General features: G+C 63.6%; 3 protein-coding genes and 6 non-coding genes across 11 annotated transcripts; 2 read left to right on the top strand and 7 right to left on the bottom strand.

The window, feature by feature from the left end:
- Positions 1–2: 2 nt before the first annotated feature.
- MTSS2 (MTSS I-BAR domain containing 2) lies at positions 3–13,287 on the top strand. Of its 3 annotated transcripts, none has more exons than XM_074840221.1 (14): positions 3–140; positions 4,027–4,088; positions 4,196–4,269; positions 6,153–6,237; positions 6,404–6,495; positions 6,583–6,657; positions 7,359–7,516; positions 7,599–7,706; positions 7,786–7,883; positions 8,482–8,608; positions 9,016–9,090; positions 9,394–9,570; positions 9,668–9,833; positions 10,853–13,287. In XM_074840221.1, the coding sequence occupies exons 1-14, from the start codon at positions 72–74 to the stop codon at positions 11,623–11,625; spliced, it is 2,139 nt and encodes a 712-aa protein (XP_074696322.1). In that variant the 5' UTR covers positions 3–71; the 3' UTR covers positions 11,626–13,287. The 3 variants fall into 3 exon arrangements, with proteins under 3 accessions (XP_074696322.1, XP_074696321.1, XP_074696320.1); XM_074840220.1 differs by having other exon boundaries at positions 8,401–8,608; XM_074840219.1 differs by having other exon boundaries at positions 8,398–8,608.
- A 334-nt stretch (positions 13,288–13,621) lies between these two features.
- LOC141929998 (C-signal-like) lies at positions 13,622–16,461 on the top strand. Its single transcript, XM_074840240.1, has 6 exons — positions 13,622–13,759; positions 14,235–14,286; positions 14,522–14,709; positions 14,793–14,951; positions 15,080–15,190; positions 16,348–16,461. Exons 1-6 carry the CDS (start codon positions 13,622–13,624, stop codon positions 16,459–16,461), a joined length of 762 nt encoding a protein of 253 aa, XP_074696341.1.
- A 2,872-nt stretch (positions 16,462–19,333) lies between these two features.
- IL34 (interleukin 34) lies at positions 19,334–25,231 on the bottom strand. The gene is made up of 6 exons (XM_074840241.1): positions 25,057–25,231; positions 24,846–24,949; positions 24,501–24,578; positions 24,232–24,405; positions 19,653–19,791; positions 19,334–19,546 (listed from the first exon to the last, which is right to left on the bottom strand). Exons 1-6 carry the CDS (start codon positions 25,082–25,084, stop codon positions 19,527–19,529), a joined length of 543 nt encoding a protein of 180 aa, XP_074696342.1. The 5' UTR covers positions 25,085–25,231; the 3' UTR covers positions 19,334–19,526.
- On the bottom strand, positions 19,865–19,935 carry TRNAG-GCC (transfer RNA glycine (anticodon GCC)). Its single transcript has one exon. It is a non-coding gene; the product is annotated as a tRNA-Gly (tRNA).
- On the bottom strand, positions 20,537–20,607 carry TRNAG-GCC (transfer RNA glycine (anticodon GCC)). The gene has a single exon. It is a non-coding gene; the product is annotated as a tRNA-Gly (tRNA).
- Positions 21,348–21,418, bottom strand: TRNAG-GCC (transfer RNA glycine (anticodon GCC)). The gene has a single exon. It is a non-coding gene; the product is annotated as a tRNA-Gly (tRNA).
- Positions 22,349–22,419, bottom strand: TRNAG-GCC (transfer RNA glycine (anticodon GCC)). Its single transcript has one exon. It is a non-coding gene; the product is annotated as a tRNA-Gly (tRNA).
- TRNAG-GCC (transfer RNA glycine (anticodon GCC)) lies at positions 23,163–23,233 on the bottom strand. The gene has a single exon. It is a non-coding gene; the product is annotated as a tRNA-Gly (tRNA).
- On the bottom strand, positions 23,824–23,894 carry TRNAG-GCC (transfer RNA glycine (anticodon GCC)). Its single transcript has one exon. It is a non-coding gene; the product is annotated as a tRNA-Gly (tRNA).
- Positions 25,232–27,990: the final 2,759 nt, after the last annotated feature.

Genomic DNA, 27,990 nt, shown 5'->3' with positions numbered 1-27,990 from the left:
CCGCTGAGCCTGGCCCGCCGCCGCGGCCTCCCCCGGCGGCGCCGCCCGCCCCGGGCTGCCGCAGCGCCGCGATGGAGACGGCGGAGAAGGAGTGCGGAGCCCTCGGCGGCCTCTTCCAAGCCATCATCAACGACATGAAGGTAGGGACACCCGCCCCGCTCCGCTGCCGTGACACCCCCCCCACCTCACCCCCCCCCACACACCCCGCGCCCCCCGGGGCAGCCCCCGTGCGGGCACGGAGCGGCCGGCATCGTGCCCCGGGGCGGGTACCGGGGCTCTGCTGCCCAGCTCCGAGCCGGGTATCGCGGCCCCGGGGCGGGTATCGCAGCCCCACATCAGCCCCGCGGCGGGTGTCGGAGCCTGGCACTGGGGTGCCGGAGCCCCACACCAGCCCCATACTGGGCGTGGGGGCCCCGTGTTGGGCATCGGACCCCGTGCTGGGGATCGCGGCCCCACAGCCGTCCCCGGGTATCAGAGCTCTGTGTGGGGCGTTGGGGCCCCACATCAGCTCTCGGAGCCTGGCACTGGGTGCCAGAGCCCCGCATCAACCCCCGTATTGGGCATCGGGGCCCGGCGTTGGGCATCGGACCCCAGGCTGGGGATCGCCACCCCGCATCCGTCCGCGGGCATCGGAGCCCCATGTCGGGTGTGGGAACCCCGTATCAGCCCCATATGTGTCCCCGGGTATCGGAGCCCCATGTTGGAGCCCCACATCAGCCCCGTATCCATCCCCGGGTATCGGAGCCCCATGTTGGATGTCGGAGCCCCACACCAGCCCCGTATCCATCCCCGGGTATCGGAGCCCCATGTCGGAGCCCCACACCAGCCCCGTATCCATCCCCGGGTATCGGAGCCCCATGTCGGATGTCAGAGCCCCACACCAGCCCCCGGATCCATCCCCGGGTATCGGAGCCCCATGTCAGGTATCACAGACCAGGCATTGCTGCCCCACGTCGGGTGCTGCTGGCCCCACATCAGGCATCGCTGCCCGTTTCGGGCATCGCGTTGCCCCTGCCACCCTCCGCTCCCCAGCTTGGATTTCTGCCGGACCCGCTTGGGTTTGCACCAATGGAACAAAAAGGTTCCCCCGGTTCCTCGATCCCATTTCCCAACCTGGGGAGGGGACATCGCCTCCACCCTTCCTGGGAGCAGGATGGGGCCGTGTTTAAAAAAAAGCCTTTTTTTGTTTATATTCATTTCAAAAAAAAAAAAAAAAAGAAGGCTGGGGGGTATTTTTGCCTGGGGGCTGAGAAGGGAGGAGGGGACCAGCTGGATTTCTTCATCTCGGGGGGCCAAAATTCCCACTGCCGGCTCCAGCGTTGGGGTTTAGCCCCAGTCGTTTTTGGGAGGCAAAAGCTCTCTTCCTCCTCCTCCTCTTCCTCTCTTGCTGCAGCCCAGTCCAGACAATGCTGTCATTGCCAAAGCAGGGGAGGGGGGATAAAAAAAAAAAAAAAAAGCCTTGCTAAGAAGGAGATTAACCCCTTCGAGGGGTGGTGGTGGCTCTGCGGGCCGGACTCCAGCTTGGGGCTGGGAGAAAAGCCCTCAAGGGAAAAAATCCCCCTCTCTCTGGGGACTGGCCCCAGGGCGGTGAGGGCTGGGGCTGGTGGGGAAGGGTGGTGGGATGATCAGCCCCCCCCAGACACCTTCACCCCGGCCATCCCCTCCTGGCAGCCCTGGTGAGCCCCGTGCTGCCAGGGTGGAGGTGGGAGCAGCCTGTGCCTCAGTTTCCCCGTTCCCCCTCTGAGGCTGCGGAGGGGATGAGCCCCCCAGAGCTGTCCCCTCCCCGGCTGGTGCCAGCGCGGCCACGCAGCGGCGTGCCCAGCCCCATCGGGATGTGGGTGGGCTGGGAGCCCCTCACCATGGCGTCACGCACCACCGTGCCCGAGGAAACCGGGCTGGATTCATTTTCTTGCCACTTGAAGGTGGGAAAGATGAGAAAAAAATAAGAAAAAATAAGAAAAAAGCCCCAACATGCTCAGCTCAAACCCTGCGCAGCCCCGGCTCAGCACCGCTCGCCCCTAAGGGTGCATCGTCCCCATCGCTGTCCCCATCTCCTGGCCACGTGGGTGTCCTGACGCTGGGGGAGGAGGAAAAATAAATCCCCTGCCCAAAGAGCTGAGGGTGTTTAACAGCAGCGATGCACTTAGGGACCCTCGGGCGGGCGCCCTGTGCTGAGCACGGGCGCAAAGGGACCTTGTTTGGATGGCGGGTGGCTTTTCGGCACCCCTCGGCCTGCACTGGGGAGGGCTTGGGCAGCAAAGCCTGGTGGCAGTCCCCAAGTGTCCCCTGAGCCACCTTCATTCCTGTTGCCTCTCTTCCAGCGTGCTCAGCATCCCTGGGTGACCTTGGCATGTCCTTGTCCCCATTGTCCTCATCCCCATCCTCCTCCTGCCTGGCACCGCAGGGTGCTGGGGGCATCACGACCTGCCCCTTTGTTTGGGGGGAGTCTCTGCTCACCCTGCCCGAGGTGGCATGAGGAAGGTGGCCCTGGGACAGTGGCCCTGAGCCCCCCAGCAATGGCAGTCCCCCGGGGACTTGTGGCCCTGAGCCAGGGTGCTGCCACAAGTGGCACATGAAGTGGCATCCTCAACCCCCTTCTTTGCTGACTCGTGAGGAAATTGAGGCTTTCATGGTCCCAAAAAACAATGTTGGGCTGGGCCTGTGCCCACTCAGTGCAAACTTTGTCCCCAGAGGTGCCACCAAGCTGGGGTCGTGGGGATGTGCAGTGACCTGTGTCCTGCAAAGCCAGCGCCCGTGCCCATGTCCCAACCTGGTGGCCACCCTAAGGGAGTTTGGAAGCCTCCAACACTGCCATCAGATGGTGGCACCAGGATGGCCTCGCCAGGACAACAGCACCAGGACTGGCCTCACCCGGGTGGCAGCACCAGCATGGCCTCACCGGGATGGTGGCACCAAGACTGGCCTCACTGGGATGGCTTTGCTGGGATGGTGGCACTGGGACCAGCCTTGCTGGGAAGGCACCAAGATGGCCTCACTGGGATGGTGGCACTGGGACTGGCTGTGCCAGGCTGGCACTGGGATGGCCTCACTGAGCTGGCACCAGGATTAACCTCACCAGGACAACCTGACTGGCCTCGCTGGGATGGTGGCACTGGGATGGCCTCGCTCTATGGTGGCACCAGGATTAGCCTTGCTGGGATGGCACCAGAACTGGCCTTGCTGGGATGGCACTGGAGCTGGCATTACTGGGACTGGCCCCACTGGGATGGCACCAGGATGGTCTTACTGGGACTGGCATCTTCAAGACACTGTTGGGACTGGTCTTGTTGGGACTGGGCTCACCGGGACAGCGCTGAGATGGCCTCACTGGGACGGTGGCACTGGGACAGTGCTGGGATGGCCTTGCTGGGATGGTGGCACCAGGACACCCCTAGGATGACCTCACCACAAGGGCACTGGGACTGGTCTTGCTGGGATGGCCTCACCTGGATGGCATCAGAACGGCCTGGCCAGGATGGCACCAGGGTGGCCTCACCGGGACGGCGCTGGGGTGGCCTCCCCAGCACCTGTGACCTGTCCCTGTCCCCACACAACTGCCTCATTCAGGGCTGGGGGGACCCCAGACCTCCTCTCCTGCCCCCTCGGTCCTCATGGGCCTGGGGGAGCTGGGGACTGGGGCTACCCACTGCAGGGCTGGAGCCCTCCATGAGGGGCTTCGGGGCCATCGCTACTTTGGGGAAGGCTGTGGGTGCTGGAGGGCTCTGCTTGTCTCTGCACCAGCTCCTTTCCTCCCCTCAAATTTCCAAACCCATAAGCTGCCTTGACCCCTTTGAGGAAGACATCACCCAAAATCCTGAGTTCTCCATGGTCTGTGAGATTGTGTGGCCAGACTGGAAAAGGGAAAAATGGCTCTGCTCAGCCTTTATTAGCCATCAGAGAAGCCACACCTAGCCAGGCACGGCCACCCAGCTGCTGTAAGGGTGCAGGGGGGATTTGCCCTGCCCGGGGTGGGGGTACAGGGGAACAAGGGGCTCCAGGTCTCACTGTCCCCTTCCCTCCTTGCAGAGCTCCTACCCCATCTGGGAGGATTTCAACTCAAAGGCCACCAAGCTGCACTCCCAGCTCAGGTGAGTGGCTGGGGAGGGGTGGGCAGGGGACACTCCACCCACCCCCGTGAGCACATCCTGGGGTGCCCAGTGCCCGCTGAGCTCCCCTCTCACTCTCTCCGCCGCAGGACCACGGTGCTGGCTGCAGTTGCCTTCCTGGATGCCTTCCAGAAAGTGGCCGACATGGCCACCAACACCCGAGGTAGGGTCCTCCCCACCCAGGGGTGGGTGTCCCTGGGCTTGGCCGGGGCAGGGGGGCGGGTGGCGAGTGTCCCCTGTGGGGTGTCCCCTGCCCATGCAGCTGGGGGAGGCTTCAGGCAGCGGCTCCACCATCCATGGAAACATGTCCAACCTGTCCCCACCCCGAGGTGGAGCATCCCCCAGGAAGCAGGGGGGTGCAGGGGGGCACTCCTGTGGGTGCTACTCCTCACCACCCATGGGTGCTCAGCCAGCATCCTCTGGTGGGGATAATCTGCTTGTGGGGAGATTTGGGGCGACTCAGCCCTGTGATGTGGTCCCCTGCCTCCATCTCTGCCCCCTGGGACGCACCCAGGTATGGGGCTGAGCCACCCTCCCTGTGCCCCTTGTCCCCTGCAGCCACCCAGGAGGTGCTGGGGGGGGGGGGTCCTGGCTGCTCCAGGGGGCTCTGGGGAAGAGCGATTCGATGGAGGGAGAAGATGCAGGAGCACACGCTCAAGTGCTGCGGGGACAAACCCCAACCCGCCGCAGAGGCGAGGTGAAGAGCTGAGGCTGCAGGTGGGGCCCCCCCATGCTGCTTTGGGGTGCGGGGCCGGACCCCTGGACCCGCTCTGGGTGCCCACTGGTGGCAAGGAGCTGCTTCCCACCGCTCGGCTTCTGCCAAGCAGATGGTCCCAGGCTGGTTTGCAGACTGGCGGCATCCAGGCCATCTGGAGCTGCAGGAGGAGGAGGAGGAGGAGGAGGAGGAGGAGGCAGCAGCTTGAGCCGGGATCAGCTTTGCCTCCAAACCCACTGGCCCACTGCACCGGGGAGGGGGGATTAGGGCTCCCCCAGCTCCCCTCCAGCCCAGGCACTGAAAGCGAGGAGGAGGGGACACAGGGGGGATGCTGGGGACCAGCACACGGGGGTTGGCATCACGGGCCACCCTGCACCGGGTGGTGGCATCTTGGGGACATCCCTGCTTTTGAGCGGGAGAGCGGGGGGAGGCAGAGTGGCGGCATGGGGGGAAACTGAGGCAGGGCACTGGGTGGGGGCCAGCTGGCGGCCTTGCACGAGGCACGTGAGCACACAGGGAATCGGATTAGGAACAGCAGGAGCCAGGATTAGGAGCAAGATTAGGAGAATACCCTGGCGCAGGAGGAGAAGGCCCTTGGCCCGGGTGCTCTCCCATTTCCGCAGTACTGCGGGGCTGGGGGGTACCCAAAACTCCTGCAAAGGGCGGGAGGTGTTTCTGGGGGCTTTTTGGGGGAGAGAAAGGCAGAATATCACTCCCTAGCCTGCACCCAAGGATTTGGATTGCTGCTTTTCCTGGGATTTGCTGGCAGCACTGCCACCATGTGGCCATCCTTAGGCTTCAGAGTTAACAGCGGTTTCATCAAAAAGGGACACTCCTGCCTTCTGTTGCTGGCCAATACCCCCGCAGGGAGCTCTGACTTCCTTTTTATACACTCGGGATCATGCCTGGAGGCGAGGGATGCAGCCGGCTGCCTGGCACTGAGCCAGGGAGGGAAGCCGGTCCTGGAGCTGCTTGTTCCTGACCAGCCAGTTTCTCGGTCCATGCCTGGCTGGCTGCGCGTTACCTCACCCCCTCCCTTCCCTGCCCCTCCCCAGCGCTGGATTTGAGACAAACCGGGAGCAGGTTTTCATTTCAAAGCTGCGGGAAGGGATATTTAGTGCTTTAAATCAATCAACATCCACTAACAAATATTTAGTGGGTTTATTGGGGGAAAAAGCGAGCCACTCCAACCCAAAGTGTCCCTGAAGCCCAGCACATCCCAGTGCTGGTTGTCCGCCCACGAGCCAGCCTGGTCCCAGTATACAAACTGGGCTGAGATTGGTGTTGGGGTGTCCCCTGCCCCTCGTCAGCAGCATTTCGCTCCCCCCCAGGTGCCACAAGGGACATCGGCTCCGCGCTGACCCGCATGTGCATGCGGCACCGCAGCATCGAGGCCAAGCTCCGGCAGTTCACCAAGTAAGTGTGCCCAGGGCATCAGTGACACGAGTTGGCCGGGCTCAGCCCTCCTTCTCTGAAGAAGGAGATGCTGGATGTCGGCTGGGCCTGGGGTGGGGGGTCCTGGCTTCCCCCCCGCCAGCTCCTGCGCTCTCCCACGCTCTCTGCCTCTCTCTCCCTGCTCCAGCGCCCTCATGGAGAGCCTGATAAACCCTTTGCAGGACAGGATTGAGGATTGGAAGAAAACTGCCAACCAGCTCGACAAGGACCACGCGAAAGGTACGGCCAGGCTGGGCTGAATCCGTGCTGGGGGGCTGCGCCAGTTGGCGAGGGGGGTCCCCTCTGACACCACTTCTGTGCCCCCAGAGTACAAGCGAGCCCGCCACGAGATCAAGAAAAAATCCTCCGACACCCTCAAGCTTCAGAAAAAGGCTCGCAAAGGTGAGGGGGGGGGGTCTCCTGGGGGGGGGGGTACCCCCACCAGCCCCTCCACAGCACCCCCGGCTGGGGTGGGCATCCCGGATGGGGCACCCTGACTGCCTCCTGGGGTTGGTGGGCACCGGGGGGGTCCCGCTGCCCCCTCACAGAAAGGGGGGTGGCGGGGAGGCGGGGGCGCACCCGGCCCTCGGCCTCTTTTCACACGTTTTCTCTGTCTCCTTCTCTCTTCCCTCCCCTCCACATCCTTCCTGTAGAGCTACTTGGTAAGTGAACCGCTGGCCCCCCCTCCCGGCCCCCTCTCTCTGCTTCCTCATCTGCTCCCCCTTGGTCTCCCCGGGGCCGGGGCTGCCTCTGTCCGTCTGTCTGTCCGTCCATCCATCCACTCCCTGTACCCCCTGCCCTGCTTCTAGCTTAGCTTAGCTTGCACCCCGCATCCCGGGGTGACACCAGCCCCGCCGCGGTGGCACCCTGGCGGGTCCCCTGGTCCCAGGCGACAGGGTTGGGGATGGGGTGGCGGAGGAGCCCCCCGCCGGGGCTGCCGTGGGATATGGGCACAGGGGAACCCATGGCACCCACTGGGGCGTGACGATGGGGTGATGTCTCCCAGCCGGAGCCTGGGGGTGGCCTTGGCTTGGCCATGGGACCCCCAGCAGATTGGGGGGGGTGTTGGGGGAGCCCAGCATTGATGGTACCCCGTCTCGCAGGGAAGGGGGACCTGCAGCCCCAGCTGGACAACGCGCTGCAGGACGTCAACGACATGTACCTGCTGCTGGAGGAGACGGAGAAGCAGGCGGTCCGCAAAGCCCTCATCGAGGAGCGGGGTCGCTTCTGCACCTTCATCACCTTCCTGCAGCCCGTGGTGGTGAGCGCCAGGGGCCGGGAGGGGCTGCGGGGGGGTCGCTGCTGCCCGGTGGGTGCTGATGCTCCCCCTTGTCTGGCCGCAGAACGGGGAGCTCACCATGCTGGGGGAGATCACCCACCTGCAGGGCATCATCGAGGACCTGGTGGTGCTCACCGCCGAGCCCCACAAGCTGCCCCCCGCCAGCGAGCAGGTCAGTGGGGGGGACCAGGGAGGGCAGGGGAAGTGGGGAGGAGCATCTTTGAGGGGCTTAAACCCCATCCTTCCTGCAGGTGATCAAGGACCTGAAGGGCTCTGACTACAGCTGGTCCTACCAGACCCCCCCATCCTCGCCCAGCAGCTCCAGCTCCCGCAAGTCCAGCATGTGCAGGTATGGTGGGGTGGGCTCCACACCCAACCACTGCTGGGAAATCCAGCCCCTTCGTTAACCCCAGGGGCTAATGGTGCTTAACGACCTCTGGGGGTGCTCACGAGGTGCTCATCCACCTCCACGTGTCCGTATGGCCAACGGGTCCCCAGTAATGTGGAGGAACTGGTCTTGGTGCACTGGGATGAGTGCGGGGTCGGGGCTGGTGGGCCGATGGGGTAGGAGAGGTGCCTGGCACGTGCCCTGTCCTCCGGGGGATCCCTTTTGGGGATGATGTGAGCTGTGCGGGGGAGGTCTGGGGGCAAACATGTCACCTTTGCCATGTTCCCCTGCCAGTGGGAGACCCCAGAAGGGAAAGGGTCACCCCGGGGGGACCGTGTGCCTCAGTTTCCCCAGGCTGGAGTGTGGGGCAGGGTGCCTGAGGACACCGCCACCTCCAAACCTCCGTCTTAAACTCTCTTTTCCTTCCTTTGTCCTCCCCGCTGGCGTGTCCCCGTCCCCCCCGGCGCCCCCCCAGCAGCGTTAGCAGTGCCAAGGGTGGCATGGCGTGGCCCGGCGGGGCTCAGACCTGCTCACCCAGTTCCACCTATCGCTACCGCAGCCTGGCGCAGCCCCCCGCCACCGCCACCCGCCTCTCCAGCGTCTCCTCCCACGACTCCGGCTTCATCTCCCAGGACGCCACTTACTCCAAACCACCTTCCCCCATGCCCTCGGACATCACCAGCCAGGTACGGGGATGGGGCGTTCAGCGCTGCCCACCCCCGTGCCTCAGTTTTCCCTTCTGTAGAATGGGTGGGTGCTGCTCAGTGCAACACAAGGGTCCGGTGCAGAGGTGATGGGACCCACCCCAAGATGTGTTTCCAGCTGTGTTGGCATCACAGGAGATAAATATTAGGAATATTGGGGATGCTGCCCTGCTCAGGGGCGCCATGGGCGTGCCCAGGGATGGGGCACAAGTATCCCACTCCCACGCCGGGTCAGATCCTGCTTGCCTCTCTGCGTCTGCTGCCATGGGCTGGGGGCTGGGGCCGGCTGGGGAAGCTGCGGATGCTGCTGTGCGCCGTGGTTGTGGCTGTGCTTGCTAACCACCTCTTCTCTCCCCTCCGGCTCGTGGCACGGCCTCCCGGCACGGCAGAAGTCCTCCAGCTCGGCGTCCTCGGAGGCCTCCGAAACCTGCCAGTCCGTTAGCGAGTGCAGCTCCCCCACCTCGGTTAGTTCTTGCTCTGCCGCCGGGGCACGGGCAGGTGGTGGAAAGGTGAAGCTTTCAGCAGCAGCACCCTCTTTTTCCTCTCCTCCCTTCCCCAGCGCTGTCCCCCCTCCCACAAGCGTTGTGTTTCACACATGGGTCCCCCCACACCTCGGGGAGGTTCAGCCCCCAGATTCCCCCCATCCCACCCCCTCCCACGGGGTGTATCTGTGGCTTGGGGGTGGATGTTGGTGCCTGCCCCCTCCTGCCCTGCCCTGCTTCTGGTCCCGCTGTCCCCAGCGTCACCCTGTGCCTTGCCCGTTGCAGGACTGGTCCAAGGCCAGCCCCTACGACCAGCCGGTGGTCCCCACCCTGCAGCGGCGCAAGGACCGCGTGGAGCACCTGCGGGAAGCCGAGATGGGCTCTCCCGCCAGCGGGTACCCGGGCATCGGCGGCGAGGATGCTCCCAGGCCCCGAATGTCACCAGCCACAATTGCCGCCAAGGTACCAGCTCTGGCAGGGCGAGCACAGAGGTGGGGGGCTTTTGGGGGGCTCCCAAGAGAGGAACCAGGGTGCTGATGGTGTCCCCTTGCCCCCGCAGCACGGGGAGGAGGTGTCCCCCGCCGCCAGCGACCTGGCCATGGTCTTGACCCGGGGGCTGAGCCTGGAGCACCAGAAGAGCAGCCGGGACTCGCTGCAGTACTCCAGCGGCTACAGCACGCAGACCACCACCCCCTCCTGCTCCGAGGACACCATCCCTTCCCAAGGTACCCACCCCATGGCAGCGAGGGCCACCTGGAGCCACCCAAAACGGCACCCGGAGAGGGGAGGGGGACAGCAGAGGCTTTGGTGGTCCTGGGGCGCATCTGCATGCTCTAGGTGTTGGTAGCATCGGGCTGTAGTCGTGTCACATGGGGGCTGGTCGGGGAAGATTTAACAATTGTGTGTGTTGGGGGTTCAGTGGGCAGCACAAGTGTTGTGCCATGTGGTAACCACGAGGATTCTGGGTTAGTTGGGTGTTAGTTGGGTCTCCATGGCTACGGTTGTGCCAGGCATTGCAATAATAGGTAGCACCACGTGGAGTGTGGTTGGTGATGGTTTGTGGTGACGTGTTTGTGCACAGCGGTTGGGTACAGGCTGAGACGGTGGCAGATGGTGGGTGGTGACAGCAGAGGTGGTAGCTGGAGATCAATAACCACGGGGACAGTCATGTTTTGCTGAAATTGTATTGGCTGAGCCAGTTGTGAGCATGTGGTGGTGGAGCTTGGCTGGGATCGTGTGGTGATGGTGGTGGTTGGGGTGGTTGTGGTGGTGATGGTTGGGTTTGACTACAACCATGTGGCAGTGATGGTTGAGGCTAGTTGTGATGGTCATGGCTGGGGCTGGTTGTGGTCACGTTGTAATGGTGACAGCTGGTTTTGGTTGTGATTTCAATGTTGGGGTGATTGTGGTTGCCTTCCAATGGTGATGGTTGGCTTTGCTTGTGGTTGCCTTCCAATGGTGATGGTTGGCTTTGCTTGTGGTTGCCTTCCAATGGTGATGGTTGGCTTTGCTTGTGGTTGCCTTGTGACAGTGATGGTTCGGCTTGATGGTGAGCATGTTGTGCCAGCAATGGTTGGGGCCAGTTGGGACTGTGTTGTGGTGGTGGTTTAGGCGGTTGTGGTCACGCTGCAGCGGCGTTGGTTGGGGCTGGCTGCGGTTGCATCGTGAAGGTGGTGATTGGGCTTGGCAGTGCCAGCTGGGCCACCCACCCAGCCACGCTGACCGTGCTGCCACCTCCTCATAGGCTCTGACTATGACTGCTACTCGGTGAACGGCGATGTAGAGTGCGACCCCCAGAGCGACTTTGACAAGTCCTCCACCATCCCACGCAACAGCAACATCGCCCAGAACTACCGGCGGATGATCCAGACCAAGCGCCCCGCTTCCACCGCTGGGCTGCCCACCGGCACCAACCTACCAGCTGGCACCACCCCAGGAGTGGCCACCATCCGCCGCACACCCTCCACCAAGCCCTCGGTCCGCCGTACCCTCTCCAACGCCGGCCCCATCCCCATCCGACCCCCCATCGTCCCCGTGAAGACCCCCACGGTGCCCGACTCTCCCAGCTACGCGGGTCCCACGCGAGTGGGCAGCGAAGAGTGCGTCTTCTACGCCGATGACGCCTCGCCGAACCCCCTGGATTTTGCCAAAGCTTCGCCCAAGAGGCTGAGCCTTCCCAACACCGCCTGGGGCGGCGGCGCCATGGAGATCTCTGTCTACCCCGGGGCTGGCCAGCACCTCTCTGCCGAGGAAGAGGAGGACCAACAGTTGGCCGCCAACCGGCACAGCTTGGTGGAGAAGATCGGCGAGCTGGTGGCCGGTGCCCACGCCCTGGGGGAAGGCCAGTTCCCCTTCCCCACCGCCCTCGCGGGGTCCGGCCCTGGCGAGGAGACCCCCGCGCCCCCCCCGGCGGCCTCCATGGACCCCCCGGCCGAAGATATGCTGGTGGCCATCCGGCGCGGGGTGCGCCTGCGCAGGACCGTCACCAACGACAGGTCGGCCCCGCGGATATCGTGATGACGCCCTGGCCAGCGGGGACGCACCCACCACGGCCGACGGACCCCCCCGGGGGCACCCACTGTGCCTCCCCGGAAGCCCCCCACCCGCCGGCACCTGCTGCCCCTGCCCCTCCCTCGCCGGCCCCCGCTTTCTGCTCCTCTGTCTCCTCCTTCCCACCCCTCCCAGCCCTTTCCTTTCCCTTATGTCCTTCCTTCACTTGTTCTCTCTTTGGCTCTTTTTCTCCTCTTTTTCTCATTTTCTCTTTCTCTGTTCTTTTTTTTTCTCTTTTTCACCTTTTCTCTGTTTCTCTTCTCTTATTCTCCTTTTCTCTTCTCATATTCTTCTTTTTCTTATTTCTCTCATTCTTTTCTTATCGCTTTTTCTTCTTTTCTTCCTCTCCTCTTCCTCTCCTCTTCCTCTCCTCTTCCTCTCCTCTTCCTCTCCTCTTCCTCTCCTCTTCCTCTCCTCTTCCTCTCCTCTTCCTCTCCTCTTCCTCTCCTCTTCCTCTCCTCTTCCTCTCCTCTTCCTCTCCTCTTCCTCTCCTCTTTTGTTCTCCTTTCTTTTTTCCTTGTTCTCCTTTCCTTTTTTCTCTTTTCCTTTTTTCCTCTCTTCCTCTTCTCTCGCTGTTTTCCCTTCTCCCTCCCCATCTCCCTCACTGGGTGCAGGTGGGTGGCCCCAGCCCCAGTAGAGGGGACAGGGACAATGGGGGCTACGGCAGGAGCAGTACCAGGAGCGGGGGGCCCTGTCCCCATCCTCCCCAGCTGTCTGCTTGGGGCCAGCACAGCTCAGACCCATTTTGGGGGTCAGAAGCAGCAGGGAGAGGGCTGGGGGGTTTGGAGGGGGGGCATGTGTGAGAGGGTGATGGGACAGTGGGAGCACAGGCACTACAGCCCCCTCCAATTTAGAGGGACACTGGGACACAGTGGCTGAGGATGCCGAACCTTTGCTCTCCTTAGGAATCACTGGGCACCCCCCCCCAGCCCCCCCCAAAACTCCCTCCCTCTCCCTCAGTACCCACAGACCCTGCGCAGGGTCCTGCTGGGGGTGGGGGCCGGGGGCCAGGGGTTTCACCCAGACCCCCCCCCCTAAGCGAAGCAGCTGATTTCTGCCGGCGGCTGGAGGAAAGCACAACCCCCCTGGCCCCCCCCGCTGTACATAGCCCCCCCCACTGCCCCGCTGTCTGTCGCATCGCAGCCCCCCCTTTCCCTTTCCCTTAGGAATAACGATTTAGTCCCCCCCCCACACCCTTTCTCCTGCCCAGAACCGCTGATGCCAAGTGACAAATGTTTGGGTTTGGGGGAGGGGGGGGGGAGGGGGTCTCTTATTTTGTACAGAAAACAAAAATTCCTTGGAAAAGAAAAAAAAACGACCTGTCTTTTGACTGAAGTAACTTTTCTGGTGCTGTTGTTAACTTGGTCCTTTTTTTTTTTTTTTTTTTTAATTTATTTCCCCTTGCTCCCGCCTCTGCCGCCGCTTCCCCCCCTCCCCATCCCTCCGCCAGGTTTCTTTCTCTTTTTTTCATTCCTTCTTTTCTTTTAATTTTATTTTTATTTTATTTTTTTTTGGTGGCAATTCCCCTCTTTCCCACCCACCCCTTCCCCCCAGTTTCCATAGTCACTGCTACAAGTAACGAATGCACTGTGAAGATTCCAGTATTAATAAAGGTTGTACTGTAATTAATAGCCTCGCCTGCGGTCATATGGATGTGCTGGTACCCCAGGGTCACCCCAATAATGGGAGACAGGTGGGAAGGTCCCATCACCCCTTTGGGGTGCCCATGGCTGGGGGAGCAGGTTCTGTGGGGTACAGAGGGGGTGAGACATCCCCATGGTCAAGGTGATGGGATGCAGAAGACCATCCCCCTGCCCCATCACCTCCAGGTGAGGGGGTGCAGGCGGTGCCCCCCACCACCTCCACCCATCCCGGCAGCACCCGCGCTGTCACCTCCCAAATTACCGAAGCTGATTGCCAAACCTTGCCGGGGCGGCACAACCGGCTGCGGTGAGCGGTGGGGATGGAGGGGCTCAGTGTGGGCAGCGTCCTGCTGACCGGCTGCGACGGGGGGCTCGGCCTGGGGCTGCTGAAGGGCTTGTTGGAGCAGCCCAGCCCCCCCCGGCACCTCTTTGCCGCTTGCCTGGACCCCCAGGGGAAGGTAGGGAGGGTGCTGGGGGTGGGGGGGACACAGCAGGGGTCAGCTCCAGGATGGGCTGGGAAATGCAGCATCTGGGGATGCCACCATCCCCACCTGGCTTTGGCAGGGGGGGGGCTGAGCGTCAGTGTTCCACACCGTGAAGGGCATGGAAAAATATTTATATATATATATTTAAATTTTTTTCTCCTCTTGGTATAGATAAGTGCATGGTGGGGGGTGCCAGGGGGGTGGTTTGCTGGCAGCCCCCACACCGGGGGCATCAGTGCCGGGGGCTTTGAAGGCACTGGGCTCAGCTGGGTGCAGGGAAGCAGCGACTCGCCCCAAATCTCTCCCACTGGGGCTTGTTGAAACCTGCCGACCATGGCACGCGGGGCCGCCCAGCTCCCACTCCGGCGTGGCGCAGGGCCAGGCTCCCAGTGACCCCCCCCCACACACACACCTGACACCACCCCCCCTCCCTGCTTTCTTCACGTAGGCTATCAACGAAGTGGCTTTGGGCTGCCCCAACGTCCTGGTCCTGCCCCTAGGTAGGTGTTGGGGTGGGAAGGGAATGAAGTCTCTTGGGATTTAATGGCACCCGTGGGTGGCTCTGAGAAATGCCACCCGAGAAGGCGGGTCCCTCAGTTTGGCTCAGCCCAACCAGGTCACTGCCGGGACCAGGAGGATGCTCAGTGGCTGGGAGCTGCCTCCCAACATGTCCTACAACATCTTGCCCAGGACATGTTCCCCAGCCAGTCCCTAAACCCTCCTGTCCCCTTGCAGATGTGACAGACCCCAACAGCATCAAGGAGGCGGTTGGGAAGGTGAGGGAGGAAGTGGGAAGCGCCGGCCTCAACCTCCTGATCAACAACGCCAGCACCACGCGCCGCAGCACGCTGACCACCGAGACGGCAGAGAACATGACCCTCGTCTACACCACCAACACCATCGGGCCCCTGCAGACGAGCCAGGTGAGGCCACAGGCACCCCCTGCCCCAAATGCTGGGAGCGAGGAGGAAGAGGATGGTGGTACCTGAGCGCCCGTCCCCCACAGGCATTCCTGCCCCTGCTGAAGGAGGCGGCCGAGGCTGAAGGGCAGCGTGAGATGAGCTGCAGCAGAGCCGCCATTGTCAACATCTCCAGCATCCTGGGCTCCATCGAGGCGGCGGAGGCTTGGGAGGAGAGGCAGGACATCTGCTACCGCTGCAGCAAGGTACCACTGCCAGGAGACCAGGGAGGAGTTTGGGGGTCACCTCCTGTGGGATTCCCCACCACCAGCCATGGCACTGCCAGCCCATGATGGTGGCGGGGGTGTATGTGTGTGTGTGTTGTCCCCCCCAGGCTGCTCTGAACATGCTTACCAAGTGCCTGGCCCTGGAGTATGGGGGCAGCGGGATCCTCTGCGTGTCGGTGGACCCCGGCTGTGTGACACCTCCCTTGGGACGGGGGATGGTGAGTGACATGCATGGCCACTCTCTCTTGGCAAACTCTCATGATCATCCCTTCCTGGGGCACCCTTCCCATGGGCATCCCTTCCTGAGGACATCCCTTCCCATGGGCATCCCCTCCCACGGGCATCCCTTCCTGGGGACATCCCTTCCCATGGGTATCCCTTCCCACGGGCATCCCTTCCCATGGGCATCCCTTCCTGAGGACATCCCTTCCCATGGGCATCCCTTCCCACGGGCATCCCTTCCCATGGGCATCCCTTCCTGGGGACATCCCTTCCCATGGGCATCCCCTCCTGGGGACATCCCTTCCCATGGGCATCCCTTCCTGGGGACATCCCTTCCCATGGGCATCCCCTCCTGGGGACATCCCTTCCCACGGGCATCCCTTCCTGGGGACATCCCTTCCCATGGGCATCCCCTCCTGGGGACATCCCTTCCCACGGGCATCCCTTCCTGGGGACATCCCTTCCCATGGGCATCCCTTCCTGGGGACATCCCTTCCCATGGGCATCTCTTCCTGGGGACATCCCTTCCCACGGCCATCCCTTCCTGGGGACATTCCTTCCTGGGGACATTCCTTTCCCTGGGACATCCCTTGCTGGGGGCAGCTCCTCAGTCCCAGAGGAGTTTCGCCACCACAGCAAAGGGCCAATTCCAGGCTCTCCCCCAAAACAATCGAGTTTCCTCTCTATTTTTTATTTCATTTCCCATCCCAATCGCATGTCAGCAGAGGGCACCCCGGCCCCACACTCGACTCCAGCACCAGGGCTGCACCCAGGGTGCTGCCTCCCCAGCACCTCATGCAGCCCGGGGGCCATAATCACCCCAAATTTGGCTTCTCCTCTGACCGTGCCAAGGGGAGGCAGGCAAGGTCGGAGACGAGCAGCCTCTTGCAGTGTATCCGGGCAGGGCTTACTCCCGTGCTGGCTTGCGGAGGCAATAAATGAGTCACTTATTAGGAACCATAAAATTAACTTCCATCCTTATAGCACCCACATTACAGATTATCAGTTTGTGCAAAGCCACATTCCTTGGCTGCTAGAGCATCTCCAGCCTCCCCCAACCTGCCTGGCTGGAGGTGGCATCCCACCATGCCCAGGGCTGGGGCTGGGGGTGCCAGGAGGGGGGTTTGGGCTCATTTTTTTCCCCATGTTGCAGGGCCCGGTGACGGTGGAGGAGAGCGTTCGGGGCGTCCTGCGGCTGCTGGCCCAGCTCTCGGCCACCAGCAACGGCACCTTCTGGGACTGGCGAGGGCAGAGCCTGCCCTGGTGAGAGTGGTGCCCAGCAACGGTGGCCACTGAGCTCAGTAAAGTTAATTAATTGCCATTACCAGGCTCACTCTGGTTCTGTGGGGTGAGAACAGGGACTAGGTGGGGTGAGAACTGGGGTCGCTGCCCGCCCACCGGAGATGCTGAGTTGGGCCAGGGCAGCAGATGAAAGGATGTTCCAAGCGTGGTCCTGCATCCTGGTGCCAGGCTCTGCTGGGGCATCCCCTGGGGCCAAGGGATCCCCCTGGGCAACCTCATGCTGCCTGAGGGGTAGGTCTGAATGTGGCCCTGCTCTGTGGCCATAAGCCATGCTGGTTGGGGCCCTGGGGACATCCCAGACAGCCCCAAAACCATGGCCATAGGGCATCCTTACCGGAGCCCAGCTCTCACCGTGCTGAGCCTGACTCCCACAAAGCATCTGACACTGTCCCACGTGACATCCTTGACTCTAAATTGGAGAGACACAGATTTGATGGATGGACCAGTCAGGGGATAAGGAATTGGCTCGACAGTCACACTCAAAGACTTGTGGTCAACAGCTCGATGTCCCAGTGGAGAGCAGTGACGAGTGGCGTTCCTCGGGTCAGTGCTGGGACCGGCGCTGTTTAACACCTTTGTCAGTGACACGGACAGTGGGATCGAGGCACCCTCAGCAAGTTCATGATGACACCGAGCTGTGTGGTGCGGTCGACATGCTGGAGGGAAGGGATGTGCCATCCAGAGGGACCTGGACCGGCTGGAGAGGTGGGACCGTGCAAACCTCATGGAGTTCAACAAGGCCAAGGGCAAGGTCCTGCACATGGGTCGGGGCAATCCCAAGCACAAATGCAGGCTGGGCGAGGAGTGGATGGAGAGCAGCCCCAAGGAGAAGGGCTTGGGGGTAGTAGTGGATGGAAAACTATGAGCCAGCAATGTGTGCTCACAGCCCAGAAAGCAAATGATATCCTGGGCTGCACCAGGAGAAGTGTGGCCAGCAGGTCCAGGGAGGGGATTCTCCCCCTCTACTCTGCTCTGGTGAGACCCCCCTGCAGTGCTGTGTCCAGCTCTGGGGGCACCAATGCCAGGACACGGACCTACTTGAGCAGGTCTGGAGGACACCATGAGGATGATCAGGGGGCAGGAGCACCTCCCCTGTGAGGACAGGTTGAGAGAGTTGGGGGTGTTCAGAGAAGGCTCTGGAGAGACCTTATTGAGGCCTTCCAGTACTTAAAAGGGGCTACAGGAAAGCTGGGGAGGGGCTCTTGATCAGGGATTGTAGGGATAGGATGAGGAGTAATGGCTTTAAACTGAAAGAGGGTAGATTTAGATTAGATGTAAGGAAGAAATTCTTTATTGTGAGGGCAGTGAGACACTGGCACAGGTTGCCCAGAGAAGCTGTGGCTGCCCCCTCCCTGGCAGTGTTCAAGGCCTGGTTGGACGGGGCTTTGGGCAACCTGGGCTAGTGGAAGGTGTCCCTGCCCATGGCAGGGGGGTTGGACCTAGATGATCTTTAAGGTCCCTTCCAACCCAAACCATTCTATGTTTCTGTGAAAACCAGTCGGCCTTTCTGTGCCCGCCCTGAGGATGCTGATGGTGTTGGTTCAAGACCATCAAAGGCTCTTCCTTTTCCAGCAGCCGGGGGTTTCACAGCAGGAGCATCTCCCAAGCCCTAGCACATCCCTAGGGATGTCTTTTGGGACCTCGGCACTTTGCCCTGGGCTGACCTTCCCTGCATCCATCCCATCTCACGGTACATCCCAAGATGTCAGGCTCCCACTCCCCATCACGTGAGTGCACTTCCGTGGCAGCTCTCAGCTGACATTTTTGAAGCCATCCCTCGAAAGAGCAACTGGAAAAAAAATGTCACAACATCTCAAGTGGGTACTTGGACTGGAAAAGCAGAGCTTTGGCAAGCCGTGAGCCCAGCCGCTTGCTGCAGGGATGCTCTGGGAAGCCCAGCTGGGGTCATTTTTGCTGGGGCAGCTTCATTTTTCCCACGGTGGAAGAGCATGGGGAACCATTCCCACGCTTGCCCTGAGGGAGCGGGAGGTGGGAGCTCAGCCCTGGGGGCTCAGGCAACCTCAGGTGGGTCCCCAGTCCATCCAGGGGCTATTTGTTAAAGCCAGCAGGGATGGGCGAGGGGGTCCCTTGATTTAAAGCCCTTTATCAAGCGGTGGCTCACAGTTGGTGGGCTTTATACGAGCTCTGCATGGGCTTTATATAAACATGATCCATTGCTAGGCATGAAGGGGGGAGGAGAAGGAGAAGGAGGCGAAGGAAGACATTGCATCTGCTCATGCTGCAGTGCCCGCAGCCTCACCTGTGCCTTCTCACAGACTTGCAAGCCTAAGCAGCCCGCAGCCAGGAATACACCAATTAAGGGCTCTAATAGCTGATGAAGGTAATTAACTAGGCTGGAAAAGGGGGAGGCAGCTGGCCAGCCCCCAGCCCCTCCGGCACGCTGCCCGCACAGCACCGCCAAGCACAACAAACAAATCCAGATGTTTTCTGGCCAGGGAAGCATCCGGGGCTGACGGAAGCAGCTCGGCAGGCGACGGCTCCAGGGGTCCCTATACTGGGGCAAATATCTGCCCCACAAAGCCGAGGGCGGGGCCTGACACCCCAAAAGAGGAGGCGGTGAAGGCAGCTGGGGTTCTCTCTGCGGGTCCTTTATTTGGGGTAAGGTCGGAGGCTCCCGGGACCTGGCTGGAAGCTGAGCTGCAACGCTAGAGAATTAACTGGTGTTTAATGAAAGCTGAGGAAAAAATACAAACTGAGAGAGGCGGGGCAATGCCCTCACCCCCACTGCGGGCAGGGCAGGGTAGCGTGTGTCCCCCCCCACCCGGCAGCTGCCTGCCTGCGGGGGCTGCGTCCGAGCCCACCCAGCCAACATCCCCCTGGCATTTCGGATGGGGCCGACCCCGTGGCTGTGCACAGTCCCACGGTCCTGGAGGGGGTGGCATTTGTCCCCGCTTTTGCACCTTCCTTGGGGACCCCCCCCCAAGGGGCTCTGCTGGGGGGGCAGAGCAGAGGCAGCATCCCAGGCTCCAGGGCAAGGAGAAGGCGTCGAGTGAGGGGTCTTCTGCGGCGTTAGGTGGACTCCCACCGACCTGGGCAGAGGGGACAGGCGTCACCACGTGGGGCAGGACCCCACGCGTGGCACCTCTGTTCCCCAAGGGGGGTGTGTGTGTGCCCCCCTCCCTGGTCCCAACTCACAGGGTGCCCCATAGAGCATCCGCATGACCTTGAGGCAGTTGTCCAGCAGCGCCTTGGGGCGGACGGGCTTCCTCCGGCTCTCGGCGCCCGCGCTGTGGACCAGCTTCACCAGGTCGGCCACCACCGCTTCCACGTCCGTCTGCAGGGACAGGTCACCCAGGTGTCACCAAAGTTCCCCCCAGGGACACTGGGGTGCAAAAAGCTGCTGCTGTTGCATTGGCCGGGAATCGAACCCGGGCCTCCCGCGTGGCAGGCGAGAATTCTACCACTGAACCACCAATGCCAGATGTGGGGCACCCCACGGCCCTGTCCCACGGCCCCACACCCAGCCGGGGTGCCCGCAGCAGGAACAAGCACTGCCAGCTCTGAAACCCCCCCTAGAAAGGGGACCCCAACAGACAGCTCTCATGCCGGGGCTCCAGACACAACAGCCCCTCCTCCTGCTGCCTCAGACATCCCCTTCAGCAAGAGCTGGTTGTCATTAGCCTTCAGAGTTAACACTGACAAAAAGATCAAGCAAAGCTCATGCTCTCCTCAGAGGGGCTGCAGAACCTGCCCCGCAGGACAGGACAACCCAGATACACTTTGAGTTCACCCTGCAGACCCAGCTCTGACAGCTGCCCCCCCCCCCCCAGCACCCAAATGCGGGTGCAGCAGCTCCATCGAGGCGGCAGAGGTTTGGGCAGAGACAGGCCTTCTGCTACTGCTGCAGCAGGGTAGTGCCACCGGGAAAACGGGGATGATGTGGGGGTCGCCTTCTGCAGGATCCCCCCTCCAGCTGTGGCACTGCCACCCCATGACGGTGGTGATGATGGTTCAGTTTCCCCCCACCCCAGCCCTGCTGGGCCTAGAGAAAGAGGGTCACAGGCAAGAAAAAGTGGTGTTGCATTGGCCGGGAATCGAACCCGGGCCTCCCGCGTGGCAGGCGAGAATTCTACCACTGAACCACCAATGCCAGATGTGGAGCATCCCACGGCCCTGTCCCACGGCCCCGCACCAGGCCACGATGTCTGCAGCAGGGACAGGCACTGCTGGCTCTGAACATCTCTGAGAGGGGGGACCCCAACAGACAGCTCTCATGCCTGATCTCCTGCCACAACAGCCCCTCCTCCTGCTGCCTCAGACATCCCCTCCAGCAAGAGCCGGTTGTCATTAGCCTTCAGAGTTAACACTCCAACGAGAAGATATCAGAGGGGCTGCAGAACCTGCCTCATGGCACAGGACAACTCAGATACACTTTGTGTTCGTCCTGCAGCCCCAGCTGTGACAGGACACCCCCACCCAGCACCCAAATGCAGCAGCCTGCAGGGTGCAGCAGCACCCCCCAGTCCCAAGTAGCCCCCATTGCCCTGGGCCAGGGACCTCCGCTGCCACGCAGTCAGGGATAGTCACTGCCACCAAACCAGGGGATCCTCACCACCACCGACCCAGTGTCCTCCACTGTCCCTGAGCCCAGGGGCACTCACGGCCACCGAGCCCCCAGGCAGCTCCCTGCCACAGACCCTCCAGAGTCACCAAGGGGTGCTGGCTCTGCCCACCAACAACACCACCCAGAGGCGATGTGCACCCACACAGGGGCCAGAGGGGACACTGGTGCCCAAAGCAGCACCTCTGTGACCCCTACCATGAAGGGCAACCCCAGCAGCTCCCGAGGTGCCCCCCCAGGGACACTGGTGTGCAAAAAGCTGCTGCTGTTGCATTGGCCGGGAATCGAACCCGGGCCTCCCGCGTGGCAGGCGAGAATTCTACCACTGAACCACCAATGCCAGATGTGGGGCACCCCACGGCCCTGTCCCACGGCCCCACACCCAATGTGGTGGGAGAAGCAGGGACAGGTGCTGCCGGCTCTGAACCCCCCATAAAAGCGGACCCCAACAGACAGCTCTCATGCCAGGGCTCCAGCCATGAACGTGCCTCCTCCTGCTGCCTCAGACATCCTCTCCAGCAAGGGCCAGTTGTCATTAGCCTTCAGAGTTAACACTGACAAAAAGACCAAGCAACGCTCATGCTCTCCTTGGAGGGGCTGCAGAACCTGTCCCACAGCACAGGACAACCCAGATACACTTTGGGTTCACCCTGCAGACCCAGCTGACAGGCCACCCCCACCCAGCACCCAAACACAGCTGTCCCCGGGGTGCAGAGGCACCTCCCAGCCCCGAGCAGCCCAGAGACACACGGAGCCCAAATCAGGCGGCGGGGCCGGGGCTGCGGAGGCGAAGTGCAGGACATCAGGGCTGCATTGGCTGGGAACAAAACCAGGGCTCTTGTGGAGGGCGAGTGGGTGCAAAAATTGTCCCAGTGAGTCACCAATGCCAGATGTGGGGCTGCCCACAGCCTGTGCACCCCTGACAGGGGCCAGCACCCCCCACTGCTCCTGAGCCACTGTCCCACACTGCCACAGAGCAAGAGACACTCACTGCCACCGAGCCAGTGTCCCGCCCTGCCACCCAACCCAGCAGAGATGCTCACTGCCACCAAACCAGCACCTCCCACTGCCCCCATAATGCCACCAAGCCAGGGACACTCACTGCAGAGCAGGTGCTGCCACCCCCGGAGCCTGAGCACCCACAGGGACGGCGCCAAGGGGACAGTGCAGAACCTCTGGGACACCACACCACCCCCAACCCCCACCAGGCACCTTGGCAGCCCCCAAGATGCCTCCTAAGGGACACTAGGGTGCAAAATGCTGCTGCTGTTGCATTGGCCGGGAATCGAACCCGGGCCTCCCGCGTGGCAGGCGAGAATTCTACCACTGAACCACCAATGCCAGATGTGGGGCACCCCACGGCCCTGTCCCACGGCCCCACACCCAATGCACTGGGAGAAGCAGGGACAGGCGCTGCCGGCTCTGAGCCCCCCCAAGAGGGGAGGTCCCAACTGACAGCTCTCATGCCAGGGCTCCAGGCATGAATGCACCTCATGCACTTCCTCCTGCTGCCTCAGACATCCTCTCCAGCAAGGGCCGGTTGTCATTAGCCTTCAGAGTTAACACTGACAAAAAGATTGATCAAAGCTAATGCTCTCCTTGGAGGGGCTGCAGAATCTGTCCCATGGCACAGGACAACCCAGATACACTTTGGGTTTGCCCTTCAGACCCAGCTATGACAGGACACCCCCACCCAGCACACAAACGCAGATGCCCCCGGGGTGCAGAGGTACCCCCCAGTCCCAAGCAGCCCCCATTGCCCTGGGCCAGGGATCCTCATCATCAGCGACCCAGTGTCCTCCACTGTCCCTGAGCCAGGGGCACTCACGGCCACCAAACTAGGGACCCTCACAGCCACCGAGCCCCCAGGCAGCTCCCTGCCACAGACCCTCCAGAGTCACCAAGGGGTGCTGGCTCTGCCCACCAACACCACCACCCAGAGGCAATGTGCACCCACACAGAGTGGGCCAGAGGGGACACTGGTGCCCAAAGCAGCACCTCTGTGACCCCCACCATGAAGGGCAACCCCAGCAGCTCCCGAGGTGCCCCCCCAGGGACACTGGTGTGCAAAAAGCTGCTGCTGTTGCATTGGCCGGGAATCGAACCCGGGCCTCCCGCGTGGCAGGCGAGAATTCTACCACTGAACCACCAATGCCAGATGTGGGGCACCCCACGGCCCCGTCCCACGGCCCCACACCCAGCCGGGGTGCCCACAGCAGGAACAAACACTGCCAGCTATGAACCCCCCCCAGAGAGGGGACCCCAACTGACAGCTCTCATGCCAGGGCTCCAGGCATGAATGCACCTCATGCACTTCCTCCTGCTGCCTCAGACATCCCCTCCAGCAAGGGCTGGTTGTCATTAGCCTTCAGAGTTAACACTCTGAAAAGAAGACCTCAGAGGGGCTGCAGAACCTGCCCCATGGCACAGGACAACCCAGATACACTTTGGGTTCACCCTGCAGACCCAGCTCTGACAGCTGCCCCCCCCCCCAGCACCCAAATGCGGGTGCAGCAGCTCCATCGAGGCGGCAGAGGTTTGGGCAGAGACAGGCCTTCTGCTACTGCTGCAGCAGGGTAGTGCCACCGGGAAAACGGGGATGATGTGGGGGTCGCCTTCTGCAGGATCCCCCCTCCAGCTGTGGCACTGCCACCCCATGACGGTGGTGATGATGGTTCAGTTTCCCCCCACCCCAGCCCTGCTGGGCCTAGAAGGAGGGTCACAGGCAAGAAAAAGTGATGCTGTTGCATTGGCCGGGAATCGAACCCGGGCCTCCCGCGTGGCAGGCGAGAATTCTACCACTGAACCACCAATGCCAGATGTGGAGTATCCCACGGCCCTGTCCCACGGCCCCGCACCCAGCCGGGTGCAACCCCTGCCCCCCCCCCCCACCTTCCCACAGGACCCACACGCCGTGGGCCTGTGCACACCCGTGCAGCGCCCCGCTGGGTGTTGACACGCGTGGGTGCGTGTCCTCGCAGCGCGTCTGCGTGCTGTGTGTGTGCGTCCCCCTCGTGCACCCCCACATCTGCGCGTGTGCTGCCCGAGCACGCAACACGCGTGTCTTGTGTGAGCACCCAGCACCCCTGCGAGGGGTGTGCCAGGCTGCCTGCGAGCGCACGGGGGAGCTGGGGGGCCCCGGGGTCTCCCCACCTGCCGGTACTCGCTGTACTCCTTGCCCAGGGCGTCGAAGAGCCGGCACAGCTCCTGGGTGTACTTCCACGACGGGTGCTTCTCCGGCAGCACCTCGCGGATCCGCAGCACCGCCTGGGAGCTGACGTGGAACCAGAGGTACCGCAGTGCCGCCTCCGACACCGTCCCATTGCGCTGCGGGAGAGAGGGTGCCCCGGGTGAGACCCACAGAGCACCCACGGGCCCACGGAGCGTCCCCGCCGCAGGGCCAGCCCCCGCCGCCGTCTTACCAGGCGGGTGATGTTGGATGGCCTCAGCACCTCTTCGTACTGGACCTGGACCGTGTAGTTGATGGGGAAGTAGTGCTTCTGGCGAGGCGGAGAAGAGCACAGGGGCTGGTAGTGAAGCGACGGGGACAGCCCTGCCAGCCTCGGCGTGACACCGGGGACCCGGGGGGGAAAGTCCTTGGACCCGTGGCCAACCCCCACCGTTGGGCACAAGTTGCCACGGGTGATAAAACCCACCACCCAGCACCCAGTCACTGTAGAGACAGTGGGTTCTGCCCTCCCATGTCCCCCTCCAGAGCAAACCCATGGCTTGTGTCCCCCCGCCGCACCCCCAGAGCGGGGGGTTACCATGTACTGCAGGCGCATCTCGTACTGCAGCTTGTCCTGCAGCAGGCGGGTGAGCTCGCATTCGCCCGGCGCAGCAGCCTCCAGCCCCAGCACAGCCAGGACACCTGGGCAACCGAAAGCGAGCGGCCTCAGCCCCCCACCGGGGACACCCCCGGGGGTGACCCCCGAGGCCATCATCCCTCCTCCAGCCCCGTCCCCAGGCTGTACTCACACAGGACGGCCGCGTAGCTCTGCTGCATGGTGACGGTGGCCGTCGGCGGAACCCCGGGTTGCACCTACATGGCCGCGGCTCACCGGGGGCCTCCTGGGGGTGCGCGGCGGGGGGACGAGGGACGGGCGAGGGCACCGGGCGCTGGGCTGCTCTCCGGTAGCCCCGGGCGGTTGCCCCCTGCCATGGATGGGGGGGTTAGCCCCCCTTCCCGGCCGTCCCCGCTGGTTTCTCCTCTCCGGCCGGCTGCGGGGAGGCAGCAGGTCCCGGGGCCATCACAGGGTGCCGGCAGGGATGCGCTGTGGGGGGTGCGGGGACCCCCCCCTGCACTGCAAGAGGGGATCTGGGGGGAGAGAGCCCCGGCTGCAGCCCCCGGGCAGGCGGGCGCCCGGGCTGCAGCCCCCCGGGAGGGCACCCACGCCGAGCCCCGGGGGGCTGCGGGGAAGGGACGGCCCCCACCTGAGTCCCGGGGGGGTCCCGGAGGGCTGTGGGGGCCGTGGAGCCTCTCGGGGCAGGGCTACCGGGGCTTCCCCCGGGGCCACCCCCAGGGGATTTCCGCAGGCGGGAGGTGGGGGGGGGGCGGGGGGAGAAGCAGCCCAGGCCCATTATCCCAGCGATGAGTTTGTCCGGCCTCAGCAGGAGGTCAGCCAAGGAGCGCTGGGGGACGGGGCTGGTGAAGTGGCCAGGCCACCCTGCGCTGGGTCCCCAGGTGGAGGGGGACGTGTCGTGTCCCCACGCCCCTGCGGAGGGGGCTGTGCCGTGTCCCCACGCGAAGGGGGAGGTGTGTCCCCGCACGAGGTGGCACACACGGAAGGGCCCCTGCCACGTCCCGGCACAAAGGGGCCCCCCCTGCGCCCCCACACTATGGCCCCGTGCAGAGCAGGCCGTGCCGTGTCCCCACGCCATGTCACCACCCCGTGTCCCCACGCGAGGGGCCCTTCCCACGTCCCCACGCGAAGCGACCCGCGTGCCATATCCCTCCGCCATGTCCCCATGCGAGCGCGGCCGGCTCGTGTCCCCCCACACCGTGTCCCCACGCGTGGGAATGGGGGTGGGGGTCCGTGCCGTGTCCCCCACGCAGGGCCATGCGTGACCAGCGTCCGTCCCGTGTCCCCCCTCCTTTCCCCCCCCCCCCCCCCCCCACCCAGCGCGGCTCACCCGGCGGCGGCCCCCGCGGCCCCCGCAGCGCAGCCGCCCCCCGCGCGGACCCGCCCCCCACGCGCCCCCCACGCGCGGGGCGCCCGCGGACCCACCTGCGCGGCGCACGGGGCCGCCGGGCGCGGGACGTGTCTCCTCCCCGCGGGCGGCGGCGGCCGGGCCGTGCCCGCGCTTCCCGGGAGGCGGGCGGGGGGCGGCGGCGCGGGGAGCGGGCGGGGCGGCTGCCGGGGGCCGGGCGGGGAGCGGGGACCGAGCGCCCGCCCCGCACAGCCCGGCCCGGGACCCGGCCCGGGACCCGGCCGTCCCTGCCCTGCCGCGGGTGGGTGGGCGGCTGCCCCGGGGGGTGTCCCCGGGGGGCGCGGCTAGGCCGGGTGGGTGCACCCGGGGTTTGCAGCTAGCCCAGCCGGACGTCTCCGGGGTGCTCAGCTAGCCCAGATGGGTGTTCCCGAGGTTCTCAGCTAGCCCAGACGGGTGCCCCCAGGGTGCTCAGCTAGCCCAGACGGGTGTCCCTGGGTGCTCAGCTAGCCCAGATGGGTGTTCCCGAGATTCTCAGCTAGTCCAGATGGGTGTCCCCTGGGTGCTCAACTAGCCCAGATGGGTGTCCCTGGGTGCTCAGCTAGCCCAGATGGGTGTCCCTGGGATGCCCAGCTAGCCCAGATGGGTGTCCCCGGGGTGCTCAGCTAGCCCAGATGGGTGTCCCTGGGATGCCCAGCTAGTCCAGATGGGTGTCCCCTGGGTGCTCAGCTAGCCCAGATGGGTGTCCCTGGGATGCCCAGCTAGCCCAGATGGGTGTCCCCGGGGTGCTCAGCTAGCCCTCCTGGACCTCTCCCCGCTCCTTGGGGTGATTGGCTACCTCAGTGAGGTGCCCCCCAGGTGCTTGGCCACCCCAGCTAGGGGCCCTTGGGTGCTTCGCTAACTATGCTGCATGCCCCCCTGCTCCCCAGGGTGCTGGGCCAGCCCTGCAGCGTGCCCCTGGGGTGCTCACCCCACCCAGATGGGTGCCAACATGCCCCCCAGGGTGCTTGGCTAACCGTACCACACCCCCCCCGGCTCCCCGGGGTGCTCTGCTCTGCCAGTGCCGGCACCTCCAGGGTGCTGGGCTCCCCTGGCCTGGTGCCCCAGGGTGCTGGCTGACTGGGCACCCATGGGTGCATTTCGGGACAGTGGAAGCAGGCGCCAGGCTGGTCCATGCCCATGCGAAGGCCGCGCTGCGGGCAGGGGCGATCGCGGAGGGGCCAGGGGATCCCCGGCTGCCGTCAGGCCAGCAGCGTTCCCGCTCCCTCTGGCCCAGGCCCACACTGTCTTCGCAGGCTGCTTCGGGGCTGAGCCCCTGCCAGGAGCAGGGGAGGGGGAACACGGGACACTGTTCTCCCCCCCACCACCACCCCAAAGAGCCCCTTGGGAGAGCTGGCTGAGCTGGGGGCTGCCGGGCGTCCAAGGGGTCAGCGAGAGAAGCCGGCTATCAAAGCTGGGGTCAGCGCTCCCAGGGAAACGCGTGGGAAGGAATGCACTTCTGCAGGCGCGGAGAGCGCGCTGGGATTCCCCTGGCATGGAGTCAGGGCCGTGGCCACGCTCCTGCCAAGCTCAGCCCGGCCCAGGCCAGCTCCCGGGCACAGCCCTCGCCTCCCCACGCGGGCCGGGGGCAAGATGCTCAGCCCGGAGCAAGGGAAGGAGCTGGTCCAGCTCCTCACCTCAGTGGCCACAAGGATTTTGCCCACGTCTGCTGCAGGCGTTAAGAGGAAGCCATTTAATAGCGTTCCCTGCCCACGTAGTCATCAG

Source organism: Strix aluco, chromosome 14 (assembly GCF_031877795.1).
Source record: "Strix aluco isolate bStrAlu1 chromosome 14, bStrAlu1.hap1, whole genome shotgun sequence".
Taxonomy (NCBI): Eukaryota; Metazoa; Chordata; class Aves; order Strigiformes; family Strigidae; genus Strix; species Strix aluco.
Note: the sequence above shows the minus strand (reverse complement) of the source record. Positions and strands in the feature narration are given on the sequence as shown.

Coding starts and splice junctions, on each gene's coding strand:
- LOC141929998 (XM_074840240.1), top strand. CDS start 13,622: ATGGAGGGGCTCAGTGTGGGCAGCGTCCTGCTGACCGGCTGCGACGGG. Junction 14,952..15,079: donor TCTGCTACCGCTGCAGCAAG/GTACCACTGCCA, acceptor TGTCCCCCCCAG/GCTGCTCTGAACATGCTTAC. Junction 15,191..16,347: donor CTCCCTTGGGACGGGGGATG/GTGAGTGACATG, acceptor CCCATGTTGCAG/GGCCCGGTGACGGTGGAGGA.
- MTSS2 (XM_074840219.1), top strand. CDS start 72: ATGGAGACGGCGGAGAAGGAGTGCGGAGCCCTCGGCGGCCTCTTCCAA. Junction 7,884..8,397: donor CGCAAGTCCAGCATGTGCAG/GTATGGTGGGGT, acceptor GCGCCCCCCCAG/CAGCGTTAGCAGTGCCAAGG. Junction 9,091..9,393: donor AGTGCAGCTCCCCCACCTCG/GTTAGTTCTTGC, acceptor TGCCCGTTGCAG/GACTGGTCCAAGGCCAGCCC.
- IL34 (XM_074840241.1), bottom strand. CDS start 25,084: ATGCAGCAGAGCTACGCGGCCGTCCTGT. Junction 19,792..24,231: donor AGTACAGCGAGTACCGGCAG/GTGGGGAGACCC, acceptor CTGTCCCTGCAG/ACGGACGTGGAAGCGGTGGT. Junction 19,547..19,652: donor GATGCTCTATGGGGCACCCT/GTGAGTTGGGAC, acceptor CCCTCTGCCCAG/GTCGGTGGGAGTCCACCTAA.